The 22,801-nt window shown below is 43.1% G+C and overlaps 1 protein-coding gene across 1 annotated transcript; it reads right to left on the reverse strand.

Annotated features, from left to right (window-relative positions):
* On the reverse strand, positions 1-22,469 carry gclm (glutamate-cysteine ligase, modifier subunit). The gene is made up of 7 exons (XM_068036819.1): positions 22,277-22,469; positions 22,103-22,168; positions 13,031-13,115; positions 9,853-9,909; positions 4,699-4,901; positions 2,732-2,846; positions 1-1,880 (listed from the first exon to the last, which is right to left on the reverse strand). Exons 1-7 carry the CDS (start codon positions 22,409-22,411, stop codon positions 1,711-1,713), a joined length of 831 nt encoding a protein of 276 aa, XP_067892920.1. The 5' UTR covers positions 22,412-22,469; the 3' UTR covers positions 1-1,710.
* Between the last annotated feature and the right edge of the window lie 332 nt (positions 22,470-22,801).

Consider the following 22,801-nt stretch of genomic DNA (forward strand, 5'->3'; position numbering starts at 1 on the left):
TTTAAGATCACCCTTTTAATGTGCAAATCACCTCAAATCCATTACATAGACAAGTAAACAAAATATAACATTTCATAGATTTACTATTTCCAGATATGTACCATTTAATTAGAACTACTATACATTCAAGCTTATAAAGTACTTTAGCCTAAACATGTTAAGCACAAAGTTGATAGTTTAAAAAAAGCAATAAGTTATGGCCAAAAGTGGCCCCAAGTTACAATTTCAAAATCAACTTTTGTTAAGGATAATGCTCCAGAATGGCATCCCCATGATTTATGGTCAAGATTTTCTTCAAGAGCAGCAAGTAGATGAACGTGTAGGTTGAATATCGCTTTGTGGTTTAATTATTTTTGAATGTGACTTTTTCTACAAAAGCCCCTGCTCCCCAAATCACAGGGCTCACATGATGCACTCATGCATACAGAAAGATGACAGCATATTAAACTGTCATCCATCCCACCAATTGCAAGCAGACTGCAGCACTGTACTTTACCCAATAAAGGAGCCTCTAGTGAATCCCCTGCCACTACTGCTCAGCTCCACTCAGTATAATCTACTGCTCGACAACCAACTTTACTCTGTACTCCACTATTTCATGATGTCCAAGTCAGTTAACCTAGGCAATGAACTCACCAACTATCAAATGACTGCATCACAGTACAGTAATGCTATGTGGCAGGGAATGCAACAATTTTTAGTGATGACATGTTACCACATAAAGCAATTATGTATTGCCTTAATTTCTTTACAATAAACTATGAAAAATAGTAATACATATGGTATTAATAAAATACACAAGAGAAGTCAGTAATTTGCTGAAAACCAAGAGGGTCTGGCCTGATGTTATTCAGCGGCCTTTCTTCAGCAAGCAGCAGAATCCACTTGTCTATCCTTAACATACCATTGGAATTCACACATTCAAACACATTCTTCTCTTAGCTGATCTGAAGATAGTGGAAAATTTGAGATAGGCATGTGTGAGGGAGTTGGAAATGTTTCACTCCATCACAAATAACTGTACATTAGCAAGGTTTTCCTGACACATAACAGTAAGCCTTCAAAAAAAGATAAAATGTTATTTTCTAAAACATTACTGCTTTGTACACCATAACCCAATATTTTATAATGTTGACTCAGTAGCATGGGTTTAGTACTTGGAAAATTAGCTTAATGAAAACTACTCGAAAATGGAAAAAGTTTAGCTGCACAAATAGCAATGACTTAGGCATTTGCTAACAGCACATTTTAACTCAAGGGTTCAGTCTGAAGCTTGTCCAGGTAAGCTGTAGACCACAAATCTGCATATGTCTGAAAGTTTTTTATTTTATTTGTGTTAGTGTCTTTTGAACAAGTAATCATATCTTGTTCCCCCAAAAAGTATATGAACGACAAAAAGTAAATACATTCTTCACATCTTTAAAGCAAAAATACTTAAAAGAAAAAAAAAAGGAATTTAACAGAATAGCCAGTTAAATCAACAATTAGAAACAGTATACAATATGCAAAACACAATCTGGCTTTGCAATGCATTCTTTTCAACTGAATTTATTTCCTTTAAATTCGTCTTGGACCCAGTAATAAATCATCAAAAAGGATCAAAAGGCATTTGGTCAATAGTGCAGCTTCTAGGATTTCTTCCTTTGCGTATCATGCATAAATTGGTTTATAAAAGTGCTATTCCAATCAGCTGGCTTCTCAAAGATGATCCTAGTAATGAATTCTTTTAGCATATACAAGGTAGCCCTTGGACTTAATAATTCCTCTGCTTTTAACAATTACTGAATAGCGCAGCACCCACTTCGTTATCCATTCATATGCCAGATTGTCTTGAATGCTGGCAATTACAGCCTCTTGAAAACTTAACATGGGTATCAATTCTTAAAAGAAAAAAAAAAAGAGAAATGAGACATTTAGTGCAAACAGCTCAGTGGTTGTGCTTTAGGAAATAAAATAAAGACTTGTACTTATTTAATGCCTTTTAAAGTCTCTCAAAACAATCCAAACCACTTCACTTACAAAGAATTACTTTGAAATGTAGCAATTTATGTAGGTACATTAAAAAATCATTCTTGGAATATACATGGACATCGCTAGTAAGGCCAGCATTTATTGCCTAACTCCAGTTGCCCTTGAGAAGGTGGTGGTGAACTTGCTATTGTGCACAGTAAGATTCCACAAACACGATGCAGTAAATAATTAGTTAACCTGTTTTTTTTTGGTGGTATTTGAAGGTGCAATGTTGGCCAGGACATAAGGAGAACTGCATACTTTTCTTAGTCCCACAGCATCTTGAAGTCTATTTGAACCACTAGAACACACAGTTGAATATATTTGGAAAAACACAGCATTTCAACAATGCTAAAATGATTCTGGAGAGAATATTCAGACAGGGTCCCTGCCATATATATCTGGATGTCTGCTGAGGGAATGATCTGCACTCAGCTGTGGTATTTCCAATAGTCAAATACTATGCTGAGACACCTCCCTGGCTCACATTTGATTATTTAGCAAAGACCGGAAGACACCAGCAGAAATAAATCCCAGCAGAACCGGCAACTTCAGGAAAGAACAAAAGAAAAGAAAAAAAATAAACAGAAACTGATCGAGCAGATCCCCACTCACCCCCAAGGGCAAGCTGCAACCAGCACCTATCTCACACGCTGAACATCTGTTATAGAGTCTGCATATCAGGTGTACAGATATACACACACACTCTCACTCATCTTACCTTTAGGGTCACTGTGAGTCAGCAGCTGTATGTCATATTCTTTAGCAAAGGCAGTAAGCTCTGGTGGCATCACACAACAGGAAGCTAAATTTACTTGGTTGCTGCTAGGTTTTACCTAGACATGGCAGGGGGGGGGGGGGGGAAAGGTGGAAGGGTGGAAAAATGAAGAGTTACAGGCAATACTGGGTAAACACACTGATGCAATTTTTGAACTCTAGTGCACCAAACTATTCTCTGTTGAATTTGCAGTGTTTGTAGTTCCTAATCAAACTAAAAATCTTGATCTAAACATAATCTCCCATTTTCTATTTCATTATTAAGTACAGTATAAGTAACCAAATCTCAGATGGAGATAATATTTTTGTACCGTCAATCTCCATGCTCCCACTTCTGAAAGTGAAGCATTTCCAAACCATTTCTAGTCAGGAATTGCCAACCTCCAGCCTGAGCTCACTGAATTTCAGAAGCTATTCAATTGGAGACATCACGAACAAGTTTGATCTGACTGCAATCTATGCTTACGACCACATTTTCCAGCACAAAGCACTGAATAATTATCAAGAGCAAAAACTTTGGCCACTCTTACCATTCACATCCCAGTTGAGGTCGGTTAACTCCAACCAGATCAAGAATTAAATCTGGGAGCACTGAGCCAAGCTGTTCCCATCATTTTCCAGTGATCACATGCACAATTCCAGCCGAGATCACTGGACAGCAATCAGGAATGGAAACCCTGGCCAGTTTCCCCAACTCAATCCAGTGCATCCAACAATTTTAATGCCAAATATTGAATCATAAAAGCAGGATGAATACAGCTATTTCTAACAAACTCAAAGGATGAGGAGAATTTTTAAAGCAGCAGCAAATCTATTAGTCCTCAAGTCTACAGACAGAACCAGTGTTAACACTCATTTTTCTCCAAATTTGCAGATGACACAAAACTGGGTGGGAGGGCGAGTTGTGAGGAAGATGCAGAGAGGCTTCAGGGTGACTTGGACAAGTTGAATGAGTGGGTAAATGCATGGCAGATGCAGTATAATGTGGATAAATGTGAGGTTATCCACTTTGGTAGCAAAAGCAGGAAGGCAGATTATCTGAACGGCTATAAACAGAGAGGGGAATATGCAACGAGACCTGGGTGTTCTCGTATACCAGTCACTGAAGGTAAGCATGCAGGTGCAACAGACGGTAAAAAGGGCAAATGGTATGTTGGTATGTGAGAGGATTCAAGTATAGGAGCAGGGATGTCTTGCTGCAATTATACAGGGCCTTGCTGAGGCCACACCTGGAATATCGTGAGCAGTTTTGGTCTCCTTATCTGAGGAAGGATGTTCTTGCTATAGAGGGAGTGCAGCGAAGGTTTACCAGACCGATTCCTGGGATGGCGGGACTGACGTATGAGGAGAGATTGAGTCGGTTAGGATTATATTTGCTGGAGTCCAGAAGAGTGAAGGGGGGCGGGGAGAATCTCATAGAAACCTGTAAAATTCTAACAGGACTTGACAGTGTAGATGCAGGAAGGATGTTCCCGATGGTGGGGGAGTCCAGAACCAGGGGTCATAGTCTAAAGATACGGGGTAAACCTTTCAGGACTGAGATGAGGAGAAATTTCTTCACCCAGAGAGTGATGAGCCTGTGGAATTCGCTACCACAGAAAGCAGTTGAGGCCAAATCATTGTATGTTTTCAAGAAGAAGTTAGATATAGCTCTTGGAGCAAAAGGGATCAAAGAATATGGGGGAAAGCGGGAACAGGTCACTGAGTTGATCAGCAGCCAAGATCATAATGAATAGCGGAGCAGGCTCGAAGGGCTGAATGGCTTAATCCTGCTCCTATTTTCTTTGTTTCATTGTGTGCAGCCTGTTTATTGCACTGTGCAGTACATTCCAGATGGCAATGTGGCTGCACCCACACAGCTAAGAGGAACACTGGACAGAACTTTATCCAAGAATATCAACCTGCTATTACCTGAGCCCACTGATAGAGTTGCTCTAAAAGTACTTTATCCAAATCAGAGGTACCAATTGCTGCAATGCTTTGACTTTGAACAAGAGTTTCCAGTTCTTCCCAATATGGTTGCAGATGAGAGAGAGAAAGACTGGCTCCATCTTCGAGTGGAGGAGGAGCAATTATCACAGAATCCAGCTGTGACACTGCAAGTGCTGAACAAGCTGCATTAAATACAAATTTCAGATTACTTCCTAGAAAACATTTTAAACTTTGACTGTTATTGGTACCTCTTTTCTCCTAATCAAAAACAGATAGCTAGTAAAAACAGAAATAGCATTTGAAAACAGCAACACTTGAGAAACATTCTTAGTAGAATAGAAGATTGCTGACTGTCAAGAGGAAGCTTACCTTATAAATAATATAAGCGAGCAGTAATCTCTGCAGGGGAAAAAGACCCAAGGGACAAAATATTGGAAGCTTTGACAATACTGGAAAATAAATTTACAGGGCATCTGGCACTTTCCCTGTATATCTGCAGTTTAGAAGAGAATAGTAAGGACTAATAAAACACAGTAATGGCAAGCACCTTTTAACAGCTGAGTGGTCATTTACAAATGTCACAAATGATCAAATTTAATTTCAAATGGGTTTAAGTATCTTGATCACTAACAGATTTTTCCAGAGACTGATGCAGTAACTGATGTCTTTTCCAGTATGCAAACATTATGGCTACTATCCCATTAAAAACAATTTAAGCCTCAGCATTTGGAAAAGCAGTTCAAAAAAGGCATGGAAATAGATTTGCTTATTGGCATGCTGCCAATTGAGATCATGAATGTTACCTGTAGAAAACTCCTGGCCATGTTAAATTACTAACACAATGTACATTGCGAGTTGTTGTTTTAAAAAGAAAGGAGTGCAAACCACTAGGAACCAAAAACACAGTATCCTCCTTCACATAAAAGACAGCTACAGCAAGTGAATATGACACAAGCAGGCAAATAAGCCATGTAGAAGTACTCAGAAGGCAAGAACTACTGCAGCCACCTGGCCTGGCTCTTGTAATCAGTAAAATATTATAATGTGAGCACAGTAGTAGTCCTTGTTATATTAATACTAGCTAGCAGTATCTCCATTCTAAAACACATGTTTATTGTGTCCTTCAAATACAGCAACATTTTCAAAAGAGAACTGGCCCTGCAAATCAGTCATAATACAACATTTTCCCAGAAAACAGATTTCAAGAACCACCGCTTAACAGATGAGAGCAAGCAGGTTTGTTAAATGTTTATACAAGGTCCAGGTTTTAGAAAAACATACTGCAGCAAAATTTTACTAATTAACTGCAAATGTCATCACAAAGGTTCAATAAAGAGTGCAGGAGGGCATTCCTGGCATACCTCAAAATAAGTTGTCAACTGTGAAGCTACAACCCAGGACTACTTGCTCGCCAAACGGCATAAGCAGCATGCGATAGACAGAGCTAAGCAATCCCACAACCAACAGATCAGGTCTAAGCCTAACTGGAGGCGGTGGCTCCAAAAATATTCCCATTCTCAATGATGGGGGAGCCCAGCACATCAGTGCAAAAGATAAGGCTGAAGCATTTGCAACAATCTTCTGTCAGAAGTGCCGAGTGGATGATCCATCTCGGCTTCTTCCTGAAGTCCCCAGCATCACAGATGCCAGTCTTCAGCCAATCCGATTCACTCCACATGATAGAGAAATGACTGAAGACACTGGATATTGCAAAGGCTATGAGTCCTGACAACATGCCAGCAATAGTACTGAAGATCTGTGCTGCAGAACTTGTCACACCCCTAGCCAAGCTGTTCCAGTACAGCTATAACATGGCATCTACCTGGCAATGTGAAAAATTGCCCAGCTATATCCTGTACGCAAAAAGCAGGACAAATTCAACTCGGCCAATTAGCGCCCCATCAGTCTATTCTCGATCATCGGTAAAATGATGGAAGGGGTCGTCGATAGTGCTATCAAGTGGCATGTGCTGAACAATAACCCAAAATAAAAGCAAAATACTGCAGATGCTGGAAATCTGAAATAAAACCAGAAGTACTGGAAATACTCAGCAGGTCTGGCAGCATCTGTGGAGGGAGAAGCAAAGTTAACATTTCAGGTCAGTGACCCTCATCAGAACTGGCAAAGGTTAGAAATGTAATAGGTTTTAAGCAAATAACGTGGGGGTGGGGCAAAAGAGAACAAATGGGAAGGTGTTGATAGGACAGAGGGTTACAGAGAATAACTGACAAGGAGGTCATGGGGCAAAAGACAAAGAATGTGTTAATGGTGTGGTTAAATACAAAGCGTTAGTGCAGAGAAGGTGCTAAATGACAGAATAATGAAAGCCCTAGCCAAAAGCAAAACATGAAAAAAAAAGCAGGTAGGCACATAGTTAAAAAAAGTGTAATAAAACAAACTAGAATAAAATGAAATAAAAATAAAAAATACAAAGTAAAACTAAAAAAAAGGCAGACCCGCCATGCTCTGAAATTACTAACTCAATGTTCAGTCTGGTAGGCTGTAGTGTGCCTAATTGGTAAATAAGGTGCTGTTCATCGAGCTTGCATTGATGTTCACTGGAACACTGCAGTAATCCCAGGACAGAGATGCGGGCATGAGAGCAGGGGGATGTGTTGAAATGGCAAGCGACAGGAAGCTCGGGGTCTGTTTCGGACCACGCAGGAGGTGTTTCGCAAAGCGGTCACTCAATCTGCGTTTGGTCTTTCCAACGTAGAGATGTCGGCATTGTGAGCAGCAAACATAGTATACTAAATTGAAAGAAGTACAAGTAAATCGCTGCTTCATCTGAAAGGAGTGTTTGAGACCTTGGATAGTGAGGAGATAGGTGGTAAAAGGGCAGGTATTACACCTTTCGCGATTGCGTGGGAAGGGGACGAGGTATCGTAGGGTAAGGGAAGGGTGGACCAGGGAAGTTGCGAAGGGAACGATCCCTTCGGAATGCTAACAGGAGAGGGGAGGGTAAGATGCGTTTGGTAGTGGCATCACGCTGGACGTGGTGGAAATGGCGGAGGATGATCCTTTGGATGTAGAGGCTGGTGGCGTGGAAAGTGAGGACAAGGGGAACCCTGTCGCAGTTCTGGAAGGGAGGGGAAGGGGTGAGAGCAGAGGTGCGGGAAATGGGCCGGACACGGTTGAGGGCCCCGTCAACCACAGTGGGGGGAATCCTCGGTTAAGGAAAAAGGAAGACATATCAGAAGCGCTGTTGTGGAAGGTTGCATCATCAGAGCAGACGCGTCGGAGATGGAGAAACTGGGAGAATGGAATGGAGTTCTTACAGGAGGCAGGGTGTGAAGTGTAGTCGAGGTAACTGTGGGAGTTGATGAGCTTATAATGAATATTAGTAGACAGCCTATCCCCAGAGTTGGAGTCAGACAGGTCGAGGATGGGAAGGGAAGTGTCGGAGATGGACCATGTAAAGGAGAGAGAAGGATGGAAATTGGAAGGAAAGTTGATAATGTTTCCCAGTTCAGGGCAGATGCAGGAAACAGCACTGATACAGTCATCAATGTACCAGAAAAAGAGTTGGGGGAGGGGGCCTGAATAGGACTGGAACAAGGAATGATCGATATATCCCACAAAAAGACAGGCATAACCAAGACCCATACAGGCACCCACAGCAAAAACTTTACTTGAAGGACGTGAGTGGAGTTGAAGGACAAGTTGTTTAATGTGAGAACAAGTTCAGCCAGGCAGAGGAGAGTTGTGGTGCATGGGGACTGGTTGGGCCTCTGTTCAAGTAAGAAGCGGAGAGCCCTCAAACCGTCCTGGTGGAGGATGGAGGTGTAGAGAGATTGGATGCCCATAGTGAAGAGGAGGCAGTTAGGGCCAGGAAACTGGAAATTGTCAAAATGACAATAACCCGAATAACCATATCAATAACCAAATGAGAAATTACCTGTTCAGTGACACTCTATTTGGTTTCCACCAGGGCCACTCAGCACCTGACCTCATTACAGCCTTGGTTCAAACATGGCTAAAAGTGCTGAACTCCAGAGGTGAGGCAAGCATGACTGCCCTTGACATCAAGGCAGCATTTGACCAAGTACGGCATCAAGGAGCCCTAGCAAAACTGGAGTCAATGGGAATCAGGCGGAAAACTCTCCGCTGGGTGGAATCATACTTAGTGCAAAGGAAGATGGTAGTGCTTGTTGGAGAATATTAATTTAATGCATTAAAAATTACCAGGAAACAAATCATTTGCAAATGTTCTCAGCAGCACTAAACCATTTGGGATTTGAGCACTCCTGAGCTAGCTTCAGAGCTGTTCCAAGCACAAACAGTGTTGGCAACTGCAACATATAATAGCACTGAATTTGGAACAAGAATATTACAGACAAATATTTAAACACCTCAACACAAAGCTCCTCAACACAAAGAGCAGAGCAAAATACTGTGGATGCTGGAATTAAATAATAGAAAATGCTGGAAATACTCAGCAGGTCTGGCAGTATCTCCAAATTCTACCAGTTATGATGAAAGGTTAGCGACTGGAAATGTTAACTCTGTTCCTCTCTTCATTGCCCCAATCAGTAAAGTAGAAGCAAACACAGGCAACTTCATCAAAAACAGACAAAATTAAACCAGGAATTACATAGATGTAGGTGCCCAGCAGAGCTGTGACCTGCTGAGTATTTCCAGCATTTTCTGTTTTTATTACAAACATAACAGACTAGCCTTTAATTGATGCGAGATGTACAGCATATGAAGTGCAAGAATCTTGGGTTCAGAGATTGATTTAGAATTTTTGCTGTGAAAAACTTTGATGAGTTGTATAATTAATTGTTTGCATTGAGATGATGTTTTATTTGCCAGAGGTTAGCAGCAGCACAGTGAAAGCTGCTCACGTGGGTCAGTCTGCAATAGTCAGGAACAGTTGCATCGACAGCTGGAGAATCCACAGTTATTGTATAAAACATGGTAACTACTAGCATCCAGTATAGATTCTCTAGATCACTGTTCTCACCATTACTAAGCTGATATATATATCATTCGAATAAATTCCCATTGACCCACACTGCAGCTGGTTAGATTATTTCTAAACATGTTGAATGTTCATTTAAAAAGGATGCAAATATAACAAGTACACTGAAGAGCAAACAAAAATCCAGATACCTCAATTTTGGCACTTACCTTTTTTCACAGCATCCTTGATGCCTGAGGAGTCAGGGTCACTGAGAAAAAGCTTTGCTGCATATAAAAAACAATTGCAAGTTATTGACTAATGCAACAGATAAAGGTTCCTGTTAACTGGCTTTTTGTAGCTTGCAAAAGATTGCAGACAGTGAATCAACAGATAAATGCAAAGATAGCAAAACAGTAAAAAAAAAAGAAACGCCCCTCAAAATATTTTAACAAAAAAAAAGTTGCACCTGCAGGTCACACCTCTACTGGGCACCCAGGTAACATTTAATTCCTGGTTTAATTTTGTCTCTGTGTTATTGATGAAGTTGCCTGTGTTTGCTTCCACTTTACTGATTGGGGCAGTGCAAGTTAGAAACTTTTATTAACTGCAACTTGGAATGCACAATTAGGTGGAAAATGCAGTTTAACAGCGTGTACATTTTTAGGAAAAACAAAAAATATACATGAGATAAATAGACACTTGGATAATAATAATCTGATTGGGCATAGCCAACATGGATTTATGAATGGGAAATCATGTTTGATGAACCTGTTGGAGTTTGTTTGAGGATGTTACTAACAGAATTGATAAAGGGGAGTCGGTGAATGTGACATACTTGGATTTTCAGAAGACTTTTGATAAAGTCCCCCGCAGGAGGTTGATTGGCAAAATTAAAGCACATGGGATAGGAGGTAATATACTGGTATGGATTAAGGATTGGTTAACAGACAGAAAACAGAGTAGGAATAAATGGGTCATTCTCGCATTGGCAGACTGTGACTAGTGGGGAACCGCAGGGATCAGTGCTTGGGCCCCAGCTGTTCACAATATATATCAATGATTTGGATGCGGGGACCAAATGTAATATTTCCAAGCTCGCGGATAACACAAAACTAGGTGGGAATGTGTGTTGTGAGGAAGATGCAAAGCAGCTTCAAGGGGAGTTGGACAGACCTAGTGAGTGAGCAAGAAAGTGGCAGATGGAATATAATGTGGGAAAAATGTGACGTTATCCACTTTGGTAGGAGGAACAGATGTGCAGAGTATTTCTTAAATGGTAAGAGATTAGAAAGCGTAGATGTACAAAGGGACCTGGGTGTCCTTATCAATAAGTCACTGAAAGCAAACAAGCAGGTGCAGCAAGCAATTAAGAAGGCTAATGGTGTGGTAGCCTTTATCGCAAGAGGATTTGAGTACAGGAGTAGTGAAGTCTTGCTTCAATTGTGTAGAACCTTGGTTAGATAGCACTGGGGAGTTCTGTGTGCAGTTTTGGTCCCCTTAACTTAGGAATGATATTACTGCCATAGAGGGAGCACAACGAAGGTTCACCAGACTTGTTCCCGGGATGGCGGGACTGTCCTATGAAGAGAGATTGGGGAAACTGGGCCTGTATTCTCTAGAGTTTCAAAGAATGAGAGGTAATCTCATTGAAACCTACAAAATACTTAAAGGGATAGACAGGGTAGATACAGGTAAGATGATTCCCCTGGTTGGGGAGTCTAGAACCAAGGGACACAATTTCAAAATAAGGGGGAAGCCACTTAGGACAGAGAAAAGGAGAAATTTCTTTACTCAGAGGGTTGTAAATCTTTGGAATTCTCTACTCCAGAGGGCTGTGGAAGCTCAGTATTGAGTATGTTTAAAGCAGAGATTGACAGATTTCTAAATACAAATGACATAAGGGGATATGAGGATAGAGTGGGAAACAGACATTGAAGTGGATGATCAGCCATGATCCTATTGAATGGCGAGGCAGGCTCGATGGGCTGAATGGCCCACTCCTATGTTCCTATACCCTAGATAGCAAATCTCTCAATGAAATGCAGTAGAGATTCAAGGGTGTAGATAGATATTGAAAGCTGAAGATTCATAAAAAAGGAAAGTGGGTTCAACATAAAGGGATATCGAATACAAAAACAATGAAGAGATGTACTGTACACATTCATCATTGGTTAGGCCACAGCTGCAGCAGTGATTATTGGAGCTTGGAAAGAGAACAGATTCACCAGACAAACACTAAAATATAGGTTATAATGAGACTTGAAAACTAGAACTGCATTAATTTAAAGGTTATTATAGGGTAAATAAACAGTGAAAAGTTTCCAGTCAGTACATTGGTAATGAGCATAAATTTAGGATTAGTACTGGAGGAGGTGTCATGTATTTTTCACACAAATTACACAGACCATTCCATCCAACAGGTCTTTGCTAGTGTTTATGCTCCACGAGTCTCCTCCCACCACCTCACCCTATCAGTGTACCCTCTGTTCCTTTCTCTCATGTTTATTTAGCTATCCCTTAAATGCGTCAATAGTTATTAAAATATGAATACATCACAACTGGAGTAAGTGAAGAGTGACCAGGTTTGTTCCTTCCTCTAGGACTTGTTAAGAGTTTACAACATTTGCAAAGTTGGAAGGCTAGACTGTGCTGCCTTTTTACTGAGGATGGAACAATCCAGTGGAAGGGACAAAGATGTGAGGGAGAAGGAGAGGAGAAGGAGAAAAGAAAGAGAAAAAGTTGCCATCGTCAAATGCTTTAGGAGAGAATTTTAATTCCTCCACCTTGATAGAGATATGGCCAGGGAGGGAGTGCAGACGAATAAACCTGACCCCAACTTGTCATGAATGTGCTTACTTGTGGCTTAACTGAGATGGCTTTGAGGGCACTGAGAAACCTGCTCCGGAGAGATGGGTTAGTGATTTTAATATGCTAACGAGGCTGCACTCCTCAGATTTGGCAGTCATTTCAATTTAACAGCTACAGGTCAGGTTTCCTGGGCTCAGGAAGCCTAGAGAGTAGGGAGCTGCCAGATCAAGCAGGTAAGGGCTTTTCCAGCATTGTTCAGAGTAGCAGGAGTGCTTACCTCCGGCACCCCAAGGAAACTGTTAGGACTTACCCCACTCCACCCCCACACATCCCCAACTAAGATCTCTCCCTCAATTCCAGCAACCCCACTGATTCCTGATCTTCTTGATTGCCAGGGTCCGTCTCCAGCAGCTGCCTTGTACTGCAAGCTTTCCTGCCCGGCAGCCCCTCAATCTGGCCAGCTGTGGGGCGGGAAACAGAATAAAAAAAACTCTGAGGTCTTGCTGCTGAATTCAGCAGGACCTCTGCTTTCTGAGCCACTGACACAGGCCCCCACAACCTCCCCGTGAATATCTGGGCCTTATCCTGCAACATTACCTGACACTTTCACTTCCTCTCTCTCCTCAGGGCTTATTGAGTCTACATCCTGAGTTATGGTACATTCCAACGTAGCAGGTGGCTCCTGCAACAAACCAAAAAAAGAAATAAATTTGGAGAGTAGACCCAGGAAACAACTATTGCTGCTGAACAATGCTTTGTGCTGCCTGTAGTGGTTTGGCAAAAATTGATTAGTTTATCAAAGTCCTCATGATCTTTTCTTCTTGGAATGGGTGAAGGATATGTATTACAGCCACCTACATTAGAAGCTAAATGCCTTCATCAATACTCACCTTTCCATTGAAAGTTAACAATGGCTTCCCCAGAGTAACTGGTAAATGCAGACAAATGAGAGAGAGTCACACAACAGAAGGTCCAAAGTTCAACCTGGGGTCAAAGATTCCAGTTATTAAAATAAATCAGCACCAAGTTTCTGCAGCATCACGGGCTGGATTTTGTGTTGGTGGCGGGGCTCTCGGCGCCAGGCCGAAAAGGCAGGGAAAGTTCGTCTCTGCCTTTTTGTACACCCAAGAACGATCCTCCAGTAATTTTAAATTTAAGTTTCAGGAGCCGGGATCCCCGTCTCTTTAAAGATGAGGATCCCACCTCCAAGAGCTGCCAGCCAGAGGGCCAGCAGCTCAGTGTTATTTTTTAATTTGCTCATGGGATGTGGGCGTCGCTGGCTAGGCCAAAATTTATTGCCCGTCCCTAATTGCCCACAAGAAGGTGGTGGTGAGCTTCCTTCTTCAACTGCTGCATTCCATGCAGTGTAGTACACCCATAGTGCTGTCAGGAAGGGAGTTCCAAGATTTTGACCCAACGATAGTGAAGGAATGGCGATATAGTGCCAAGTCAGGATGATGTGTGGCTTGGAAGGGAATTTGCAGGTGGTGGTGTTCCCATTCATCTGCTGCCCTTGTCCTTCTAGATGGTAGAGGTCACAGGCTTGGAAGGTGCTGATAAAAGGAGCATTAGTGAATTGCTGCAGTGCATCTTGTAGATGGTACACACTGCTACCACTGTGTGTCAGTGGTGAAGGGAGTGAATGTTGAAGATGGTGGATGGGCTGCCAATCAAGTGGGCTGTTTTGTCCTGGATGGTATTGAGCTTCTTGAGTGTTGTTGGAGCTGCATCCATCCAGGCAAGTGGAGAGTATTCCATCACACTCCTGACTTGGGCCCTGTAGATAGCGGAGAGGCATTTGGGAGTCAAGAGGTGAGTTACTTGCTGCAGAATTCCCAGCTTCTGACCTGTTCTTGTAGCTACAGTATTTATAATGGCTGGTCCAGTTCGGTTTCTGGTCAATGGCAACCCCCAGGATGTTGAGTGGGTGATTCAGTGATGGTAATGCCATTGAACATTAAGGGGAGATGGTAAGATTCTCTCTTGTTTGAGACTGTCATTGTCTGGCACTCGCGCGGTGTGAATGTTACCTATCATCCCAGGAGCGGTGGCCACTGCCAGTACTGCAGAGGCCTTGGACCCAGGTCCAGAGCTGGAACCCCAGACCTCAGGTAAGGTGAGGCTGTTGGGGACAGTCCGGAAGGCCCCAGTGATGGGGGATAGTCATGCAGTCCAGGTGGGAGGGGGGGTCCTGGGCGGGAGTGGGGGGGGGTAAAGTGGCTCCTGGCGAGGTTCCTCAGTGGACCACAGAAGGCCCATGGAGGAGGGACCCCACCCGCCCCAACCCTGCAGGGTGCATGCCTTGCATTATAAGGCACCCTCCCCATGAGGCAGAGGCACCTCCTGCTGATAGTAAGATCCCAGTGGCGTGGAAAGCTGCCCTTAATTGGCCTCTGGGTGAGAAGGCTGTTGTCGGCCTAGCCACCCCCTGGAGTATTGCTTAGTGACAGTCCCTCTGCCCACCCCCCCAAATCACCATACTCCGTACCCCTGCCTCCGACCCCGCCTCAGGGGGCCACATAAAATCACGACCTATCAGTGAACATTAAACTTTTAGCATTTTCACATCAAAATGGTGCTGAATACGGGATCAAGAAATTCAACATAATTTAAGAACTGCATGCAGCCTGTATTATACATGAACTTTTACTCAATCTGCTGCTGTTGCTTTTATTTTTATATGAGCAGAACTTGGCCCCCATCACCATTCCAGCATACATGACATGAAATTAATGCTGCAGTATGAGTCGAAGCTGCAGCGCTGCATATGTATATAGAGATATGTTTAAATTCAACCAGTGCAATAGTCTGGGTTTCCCAACGATACCTTCTCAGGTTCAGTGACGTCAATCACTCCCATAAACATCTTCATATTTTACTTCTGTGGATTTGAGTCACATTTCTCTGTATTTGTTTGTACAAAAGCATAACCCAGGAAGAGACAAAGGTGGTGTCTCAATCCCTTGTCACCTGAACCAGATATATATGCCTCGCTGAACCAACTTGGTGAGGTAAGGCTCAATACAAATCCTGTTACGCAGTGAATGAACATACAGAACAGTTATGGTCAGATTTACTTGGATCAGTACAACATATCTTTACATAATAGTACAAAAGAAGAAAACATTCTGGCACCCCATCCACCACCGGCACACCATGGCAGGGGTGTGTACCATCTACAAGAAGCACTGCAACAACCCACCAAGGTTTCTTCGACAGAACCTCCTGGACCTGTTACCGCTACCACCCAGAAGAAGGACAAGGGTGGTAGGTGCACGGGAACACCATCATCTGCATGTTCACCATCCTGACTTGGAAACATATCAAAAGCAAAATACTGCAGATGCTGGAAATCTGAAGTAAAAACAGAAAATGCTGGAAATACTCAGCAGTGCTAGCAGCATCTGTGGGGAGTGTTAACATTTCAGGTCTCTGACCTTTCATCAGACCACGTGAACCTTTCTGATGAAAAGTCACAGACCTGAAATGTAAACGGTTTCTCTCTCCATAGATGCTGCCAGACCTGCTGCATATTGCTACATTTTCTGTTTTTATTGGAAACATATTGCCATTCCTTCATTGTCATTGGGTTAAAATCCTGGAATACCCTCCCTAACAGCACTGTGGGTATACCTTCATTAGATTGCAGCAGTTCAAGAAGGTAGCTCACCATTACCTTCTCTAGGGCAATTAGCATGGGCAATAAATAATGGCCTTGTTAGCAATGCCCATATCCCACAATCGAACAAACAAAACTTCAGAGTGAGTTGTCATACTGAACATAAGCAAGAATATTTTCCAGCTATTTCTTATGCATTTCTAACCTTGAGCCCATCTAAAGCTTTTGAAGCTGCTCATTATACAACTACTTTCAACACCGTATAGCAAGTCAATGCAGAACCAAGCTAATCACAGGCCCATTTTGCAAAGTACATATCACTTGCATTGACTGGTGCATCAAGCATGGCCAGCAAAAGTGGAAAAAAAGTGAAGAGAAATATGCTCAAAATCACCATAGCAATCCATCCATCAACTTTGTTTTTAACAGAGTATTACTCATTGAACATCATTCCTGCAACCAATTCACAAGTGTAGGTGTCAAAACACAAAAGGCATTAGTAGGGAAAATAATCCACAACCACTGCATTATTTGGAAAATTAGAGAAGTAGATGCATTATTCACTGCATTAATGAGCCATGAAAACATGGCAGAACCCAGGAATCAATCACTGCTGCATTCAGAGTTAGTTGACCTCAGGGCTAGAGTGGAGTTAGGACCAGGTGAGAAAGGTGTCTAGGATTCCCTTTCAGCCTTCACCTGGTCTTACTGTAACAGGGTTTGATTTTAAACACACCATGTTTTTAGCTCCCCCTTGCTGAATCCTTGTTCACCGCTTTCCAATTGTAAGGCCAAGAAATCAGCACAAATAGGCTTTCTTAGGTTTAAAGAAAAGTTGAAATTTATTAATCTTAAACTCTAGTTTGGTTAACGCCCACGGATACACACCACGCTCCACGCTAATATGCATACAGGATGCACACATACAAATAGAGACAGTAAAGAGAAGAAAAATAAAGTGGAAAAGCTTGAGGCAATATCTGAAGAGTTGTTACTTTGAGCTCCCTTTAGAGTCCCTGATTGTAGGTAGATCTTGCTTTTCGTTGGGGCCCAGTATTCTTCTTAAACCTTGTTCGCTATGGGAGACTTTTCTCTCTTGGGGTTCATGTGTCTTCAGTGGATTCAGAGGCTTGTGAGAAAGAGATGGGAGCAGACAGGAGAGTGATCTGCTCAGTCCAGGCACAAACAGGTTTCTGCCCAAACTGTTTGTACAAATTCAAAAAAACATCAGGTTGCCCAGCAGGTTAGTCATGTGACTAGCTGGTTTGACCATGTCTATTTGTGTATTCAGCCATCATAGCAGTCAACCTGAAATGCCAGTTTCCGCACCTTCAACTTCTGGTGATCAAAAGTCCATTGTGGGTTGACTATCAGGGAAAGGCTGCTTTGTCCTTCCAAACACCGTCTGCCAATATGCAAACGTCCCTTCCAGCCACAGCCGATCTGTTCAACAAGCCCTCCCCTCATTCCAGTAACAGTTTAAAATCAATGTTCATGACAAAATTAATGTGCCTCATTCTTGACAGGTGGGGGCCTAGCATGACACTCCCTCTGTCGATTCAAGATGAGAATGAACAGCAAGATCAGGTTCTCTTGCAACATCAGGTACAAATGAACAACATTTGTTTTCCAGCTCAGGGAGTCTGCACATAACCTAGGATCCAGATAACTCAGGTATATTTACAAGCATACTTTTACTCGCTGTTTGAATGTCACGGACACAGTGTTTTGGATAGGGTTTATAGTGCTGATACTTTGTGGGGTACATTAATCCTACATCAGAAGACAAATATTTCTGACAAACTGGATTGGACAAAGTCAGCATGGATTTAACGAAAGGGAAATCATGCTTAACAAATCTACTGGAGGTTTTTTGGAGGATGTAACTAGTAGAAAAGATAAGGGAGAACCAGTGGATGTGGTGTACTTGGATTTTCAGAAGGCTTTTGATAAGGTCCCACATAAGAGGTTAGTGTGCAAAATTAAAACACATGGGATTGGGGGTAATATACTGGCACGGATTGAGAATTGGTTGACAGACAGGAAAGAAAGAGTAGGAATAAACAGGTCTTTTACCGGGTGGCAGGCAGTGACCAGTGGGGTACCGCAAGGATCAGTGCTTGGGCCCCAGCTATTCACAATATATATTAATGACTTGGGTGAGGGAACTAAATGTAACAAAGCTGGGGGTGGTGGGGGAAATGTGAGCTGTGAGGAGGATGCAAAGAGGCTCCAATGTGATGAGGGCAAGTTGGGCGAATAGGCAAATGCATGGATAAATGTTAGGTTATCCACTTTGGTTGTAAAAACAGAAAGGCAGATTATCTGGATGGTGATGGCTTGGGAAAGGGGGAGGGTGCAATGAGACCTGGGTGTCCTTGTATACTAGTTGCTGAAAGCAAGCATTCAGGTGCCGCAAGCAGTTAGGAAGGCAAATGGTATGTTGATCTCCACTGCCACAGGATTTGAGTACAGGAACAAAGATGACTTACTGCAGTTATGCAGGATCTTGGTGAGACCACATCTGGAGTATTGTGTCTAGTTTTGGTCTCCTTATCTGAGGAAGGATGCTCTTGCCATGGAGCAAGTGCAAAGAAGATTTACTAGGCTGATTCCTGGGATGGCAGGATTGAGGTATGAGGAGAGATCAGGTCGACTAGGCCTATATTCACTAGAGTTTAGAAGAATGAGAGGGGATCTCATAGAAACCTATAAAATTCTAACAGGACTAGACAGGCTGGATGCAGGGAGGATGTTCCCGATGGCTGGGGAGTCCAGAACCAGGGATCACAGTCTCAGGATACAGGGTACAGGCTATGCCATTTAGAACCGAGATGAGGAGAAATTTTTTCACTCAGGTGGTGAACCTGTGGAATTCTCTACCGCAGAAGGCAGTGGAGGCCAAGTCATTAAATATATTTAAGAAGGAGATAGATGTATTTCTTAATGCCAAAGGGATCAAGGGATATGGGGAGAAAGCTGACTGAATCAGCCATAATCTTTTTTGAATGGCGGAGCAGGCCAGAAGGGCCGAATGGCCTACTCCTGTTCCTATTTTCTATGTTTCTATGACAGCTTGCAACTTCACATGTATGCACATTAATGGAAATGCTGATTTACTTGAGGCTACCGAAGTTCAACAGTTTGCACCTAAGCAGCCAGGAACACAAACAGCTTGGACAATCCTGCTCTGGCTCACTGTGAGCAATCAAGTAGGCAAATTACTGAAGAACTGCCAGCCCGAGGACAGAATATAGAGGAACATAACATTCGGTGTACGCTGTCATTTCATGAAATCAACTAACTTCATCACAAGTCACCATGGTTACAGAGTCAACCAGGAGAGTTAATATGCACACACCCACAGCAGTTTACTATTGTACAGCTGGGTAAGAAAACACGTTCATTTATACTGCATATCACATCTCAGGCCTTCCCAAAGAACTTAGGACCAATGAACCGCAATCAGCAAGGCCACAAAAACAGTTAACAAAATAAAAAGTTTTCAGAGGTGTTTATCAAGGGAGAAATCTTAACCAGAATACTAGAACACCCAAATTAAATTCAGATGATACCATGGGATTTGAAATGCCCACCTGAACCACTGGAACAGGTAGACAGCATCTCCAACACAGCATTCTTAAGTCCTGCACTGGTGTCTGCCTAATTACGTACTTGAGTAATTGAGTAAAACTTGAACACATAACCTTCTAACTCAGAAGCAGCATAAATTAAAACTCCTGCTGCAAAAGTGAATACAAAATCATAACCTAAATTACAATAAGCCACTGACAAGCAAGGCTGATACATGGGCAATGTTCTGGAAACTACCTCAGCTAATCTGTTATAGGGTAGACCCAGGAATGGAGACTGGGGTAGCACAGTGGGTTAACCCTGAAATTGGTCTCCACAAGAAGCAGTGAAAATTAAAATATCACCTTGAAGGGAGATTCCCCTACCTGATTTGCTGTTATGTAGAGAGGAAAACTGAAAAAAGACATTAAGATTTTATTTCAGATTTGTAAAGGGAAAGTAGAAACCTATTGTACATGTAGAGCTATCAGCAATGGGGCAGCAGACAGCTCAGGTGAGAAATGTAAACACACTAAGTGGAGGAAAAAACTTTCAGGTGGCACTGGCTCTAAAATGTACCATTAACAACAGTAATATTTACACATAAATAGAAGACATACTTGTATTTATACAGCACCTTTCTCAATCTCAGGACATCCCAAAGCACTGTACAGCCAATGAAACACTTTTTGAAACGTAGTCACAATTGGAAACACAGCAGCCAATTTGCACACAAGCTCCCACAAACAGCAATGACCCAATAAACTGTGTTTGCAAGGTTGATTGAGGAATAAATCTTGACCAGGTCAGTTGGAAGACCCCACCCCACCCAAGGTCTTCTTTGAAATAGTGCCACAGGATCTTTTACATCCATCTGAGTAAGAAGAGACAGCCTTGGTTTTGACATCTCATCTGAAAGACAGCACCTCCAACAGTGTAGCACTCCCTCCATATGGCACTGAAGTGTCAGCCTTAATTTTTGTACTCCATTACTGGAGTGGGAGTTGAACCCACAACCAGGGGCGGCACAGTGGCGCAGTGGTTAGTACCGCAGCCTCACAGCTCCAGCGACCTGGGTTCAATTCTGGGTACTGCCTGTGTGGAGTTTGCAAGTTCTCCCTGTGTCTGCGTGGGTTTCCTCCGGGTGCTCCGGTTTCCTCCCACAGCCAAAAGACTTGCAGGTTGACAGGTGAATTGGCCATTATAAATTGCCACTAGTATAGGTAGGTGGTAGGGGAATATAGGGACAGGTAAGGATGTGGTAGGAATATGGGATTAGTGCAGGATTAGTATAAATGGGTGGTTAATGGTCGGCACAGACTCGGTGGGCCGAAGGGCCTGTTTCAGTGCTGTATCTCTAAATGTAAATAAATGTAACCTTCTGACTCAGCCAGTGCTATCAAATGGGCCACAGCTGACATCTAAATAGCCACGTCTTCCACTAGTCTGTCGCACTAAAAATCTTGAGTATAACTGTACCCGGTAGGTATATGCACCTCTTGGTTGAATGCCCATAAGTGGAACTAATTGGATCGTCCAATCAAAACAAGGGCCCGATGGGCCAAACGGCTTCCTTATGTGAATAAAGAAGCATATTATCTAAATGGTGAGACTGTGGAGCTGAGATGCAGAAGGCTCTGGGTGTCCTAGTGCATGAATCGCAAAAGGTTAGTATGCAGGTACAGCACATAATTAGGAAAGCTAATAGAATGTTATCGTTTATCGCGAGGGGAATTGAATACAAAAGTAAGGAGGTTATGCTTCAGCTATACAGGGCATTGGTGCGACCACATCTGGAGCACTATGTACAGTACTGGTCTCCTTGTTTAAGGTAGGATGTAAATGCATTGGAGGCAGTAGAGAAGGTTTACTAGACTAATACCTGGAATGGGTGGGCTGTCTTACAAGGAAAGGTTGGACAGGCTAGGCTTGTATCACTGGAATTTAGAAGAGTAAGAGGCAACTTGATTGAAACATAAGATCCTGAGGGGTCTTGACAGGGTTGATATGAAAGGAGGTTTCCTCTTATGATAGAATCTTAAACTTGGGGTCACTGTTTAAAAATAAGGGGTCAGCCATTTAAGACAGTGAGGAGAAATTTTCCCTCAGAGGGTCGTGAGTCTTTGGAATTCTCTTCCTCAAAAGGCAGTGGAAGAGTCTTTGAATATTTTTAAGGAAGAGGTAGATAGATTCTTGATAAGTAAGGAGGTGGAAGGTTATCAGGGGTAGGTGGAAATGTGGAGTAATCAGTTTAGCCATGAACTTATTGAATGGCAGAACAGGCTCAAACCTGTCGAGTCGCCTACTCCTGATCCTAATTAGTATGTTCGTATGTGCTGGCTCATTCTGAGAACGTGTTTTACTCCAAGTACCGACTCCCCTCAGAAGCAGCCACTAATGGCACTTTTACCGGCATTATATAAATGGGAGATGCTGTAAGCAAGCAGTACTGAATGTAAATACAAACACTTACTCACCTTCAGCAGCTCGGGGCTAACCTGTGAGCACCATTTCTTCAGAGTCTCCCGAATACAGTCCTGTAACTGCGAGAGAGAGAAAGAGATAGAGTGAGTGAAGGGCCAAGGCGAGTGGACAGGCCGAGGCCGTCAGGCCGGGAGAGGGGGGCAGCTGCTCCACCGCCTCCCACTCACCTCCTCGCTCGGTGATGTTGGGCACTTCTTCTTGAGCCGGTTCCAATTGACGATGTTGCCGGTGTGAATGGAGACGGCTGAGGCTTGAGCGAATAGCTGCTTGCCGCCCTCCATCAGCATCTCACCTCCCGACATAGTGCTGCACCCGCTCTCAGCCTGGCGTCAACAGCCGCCCCGCCCCCAGAGCGTCATCACCTGCGCTGCCCCGCCCCGAGACGCACGTCATCACCTGCCTTGCCCCGCCCCCTCCGTCTTAAACCCAATCCCCGAACCCCTGTGTCAAGGCTGTACATGTGTGCGTCACTAGCCCGCCAATGGCAGGACAAAATAGCCCCGCCTCCTGCTGCACTGACATCCACCTGGCTGCACATGGAGAAAGGTTACTGTGCAAGGTCCTCCTGCTATAGTATACCGAGGTAAAGGCCTACTCAAGTCATTAAAAAAAAAACTGACCCAAACCCGACAGAACCATATCGGACCCGGGTCCCTCCATATTCCCCCTGAGCCCAACCTCCGGGATGTTCC

This window comes from Heterodontus francisci, chromosome 8 (assembly GCF_036365525.1).
Source record: "Heterodontus francisci isolate sHetFra1 chromosome 8, sHetFra1.hap1, whole genome shotgun sequence".
Lineage (NCBI taxonomy): Eukaryota > Metazoa > Chordata > Chondrichthyes > Heterodontiformes > Heterodontidae > Heterodontus > Heterodontus francisci.

Excerpts from the sequence above, each read along its gene's own strand:
- gclm (XM_068036819.1), bottom strand. The coding sequence starts at position 22,411 with ATGTCGGGAGGTGAGATGCTGATGGAGGGCGGCAAGCAGCTATTCGCT. Across the intron at positions 22,169-22,276 it reads CAACATCACCGAGCGAGGAG|TTACAGGACTGTATTCGGGA; the intron begins GTGAGTGGGAGG and ends TCTCTCTCGCAG. Across the intron at positions 13,116-22,102 it reads TTAGCCCCGAGCTGCTGAAG|GAGCCACCTGCTACGTTGGA; the intron begins GTGAGTAAGTGT and ends GGTTTGTTGCAG.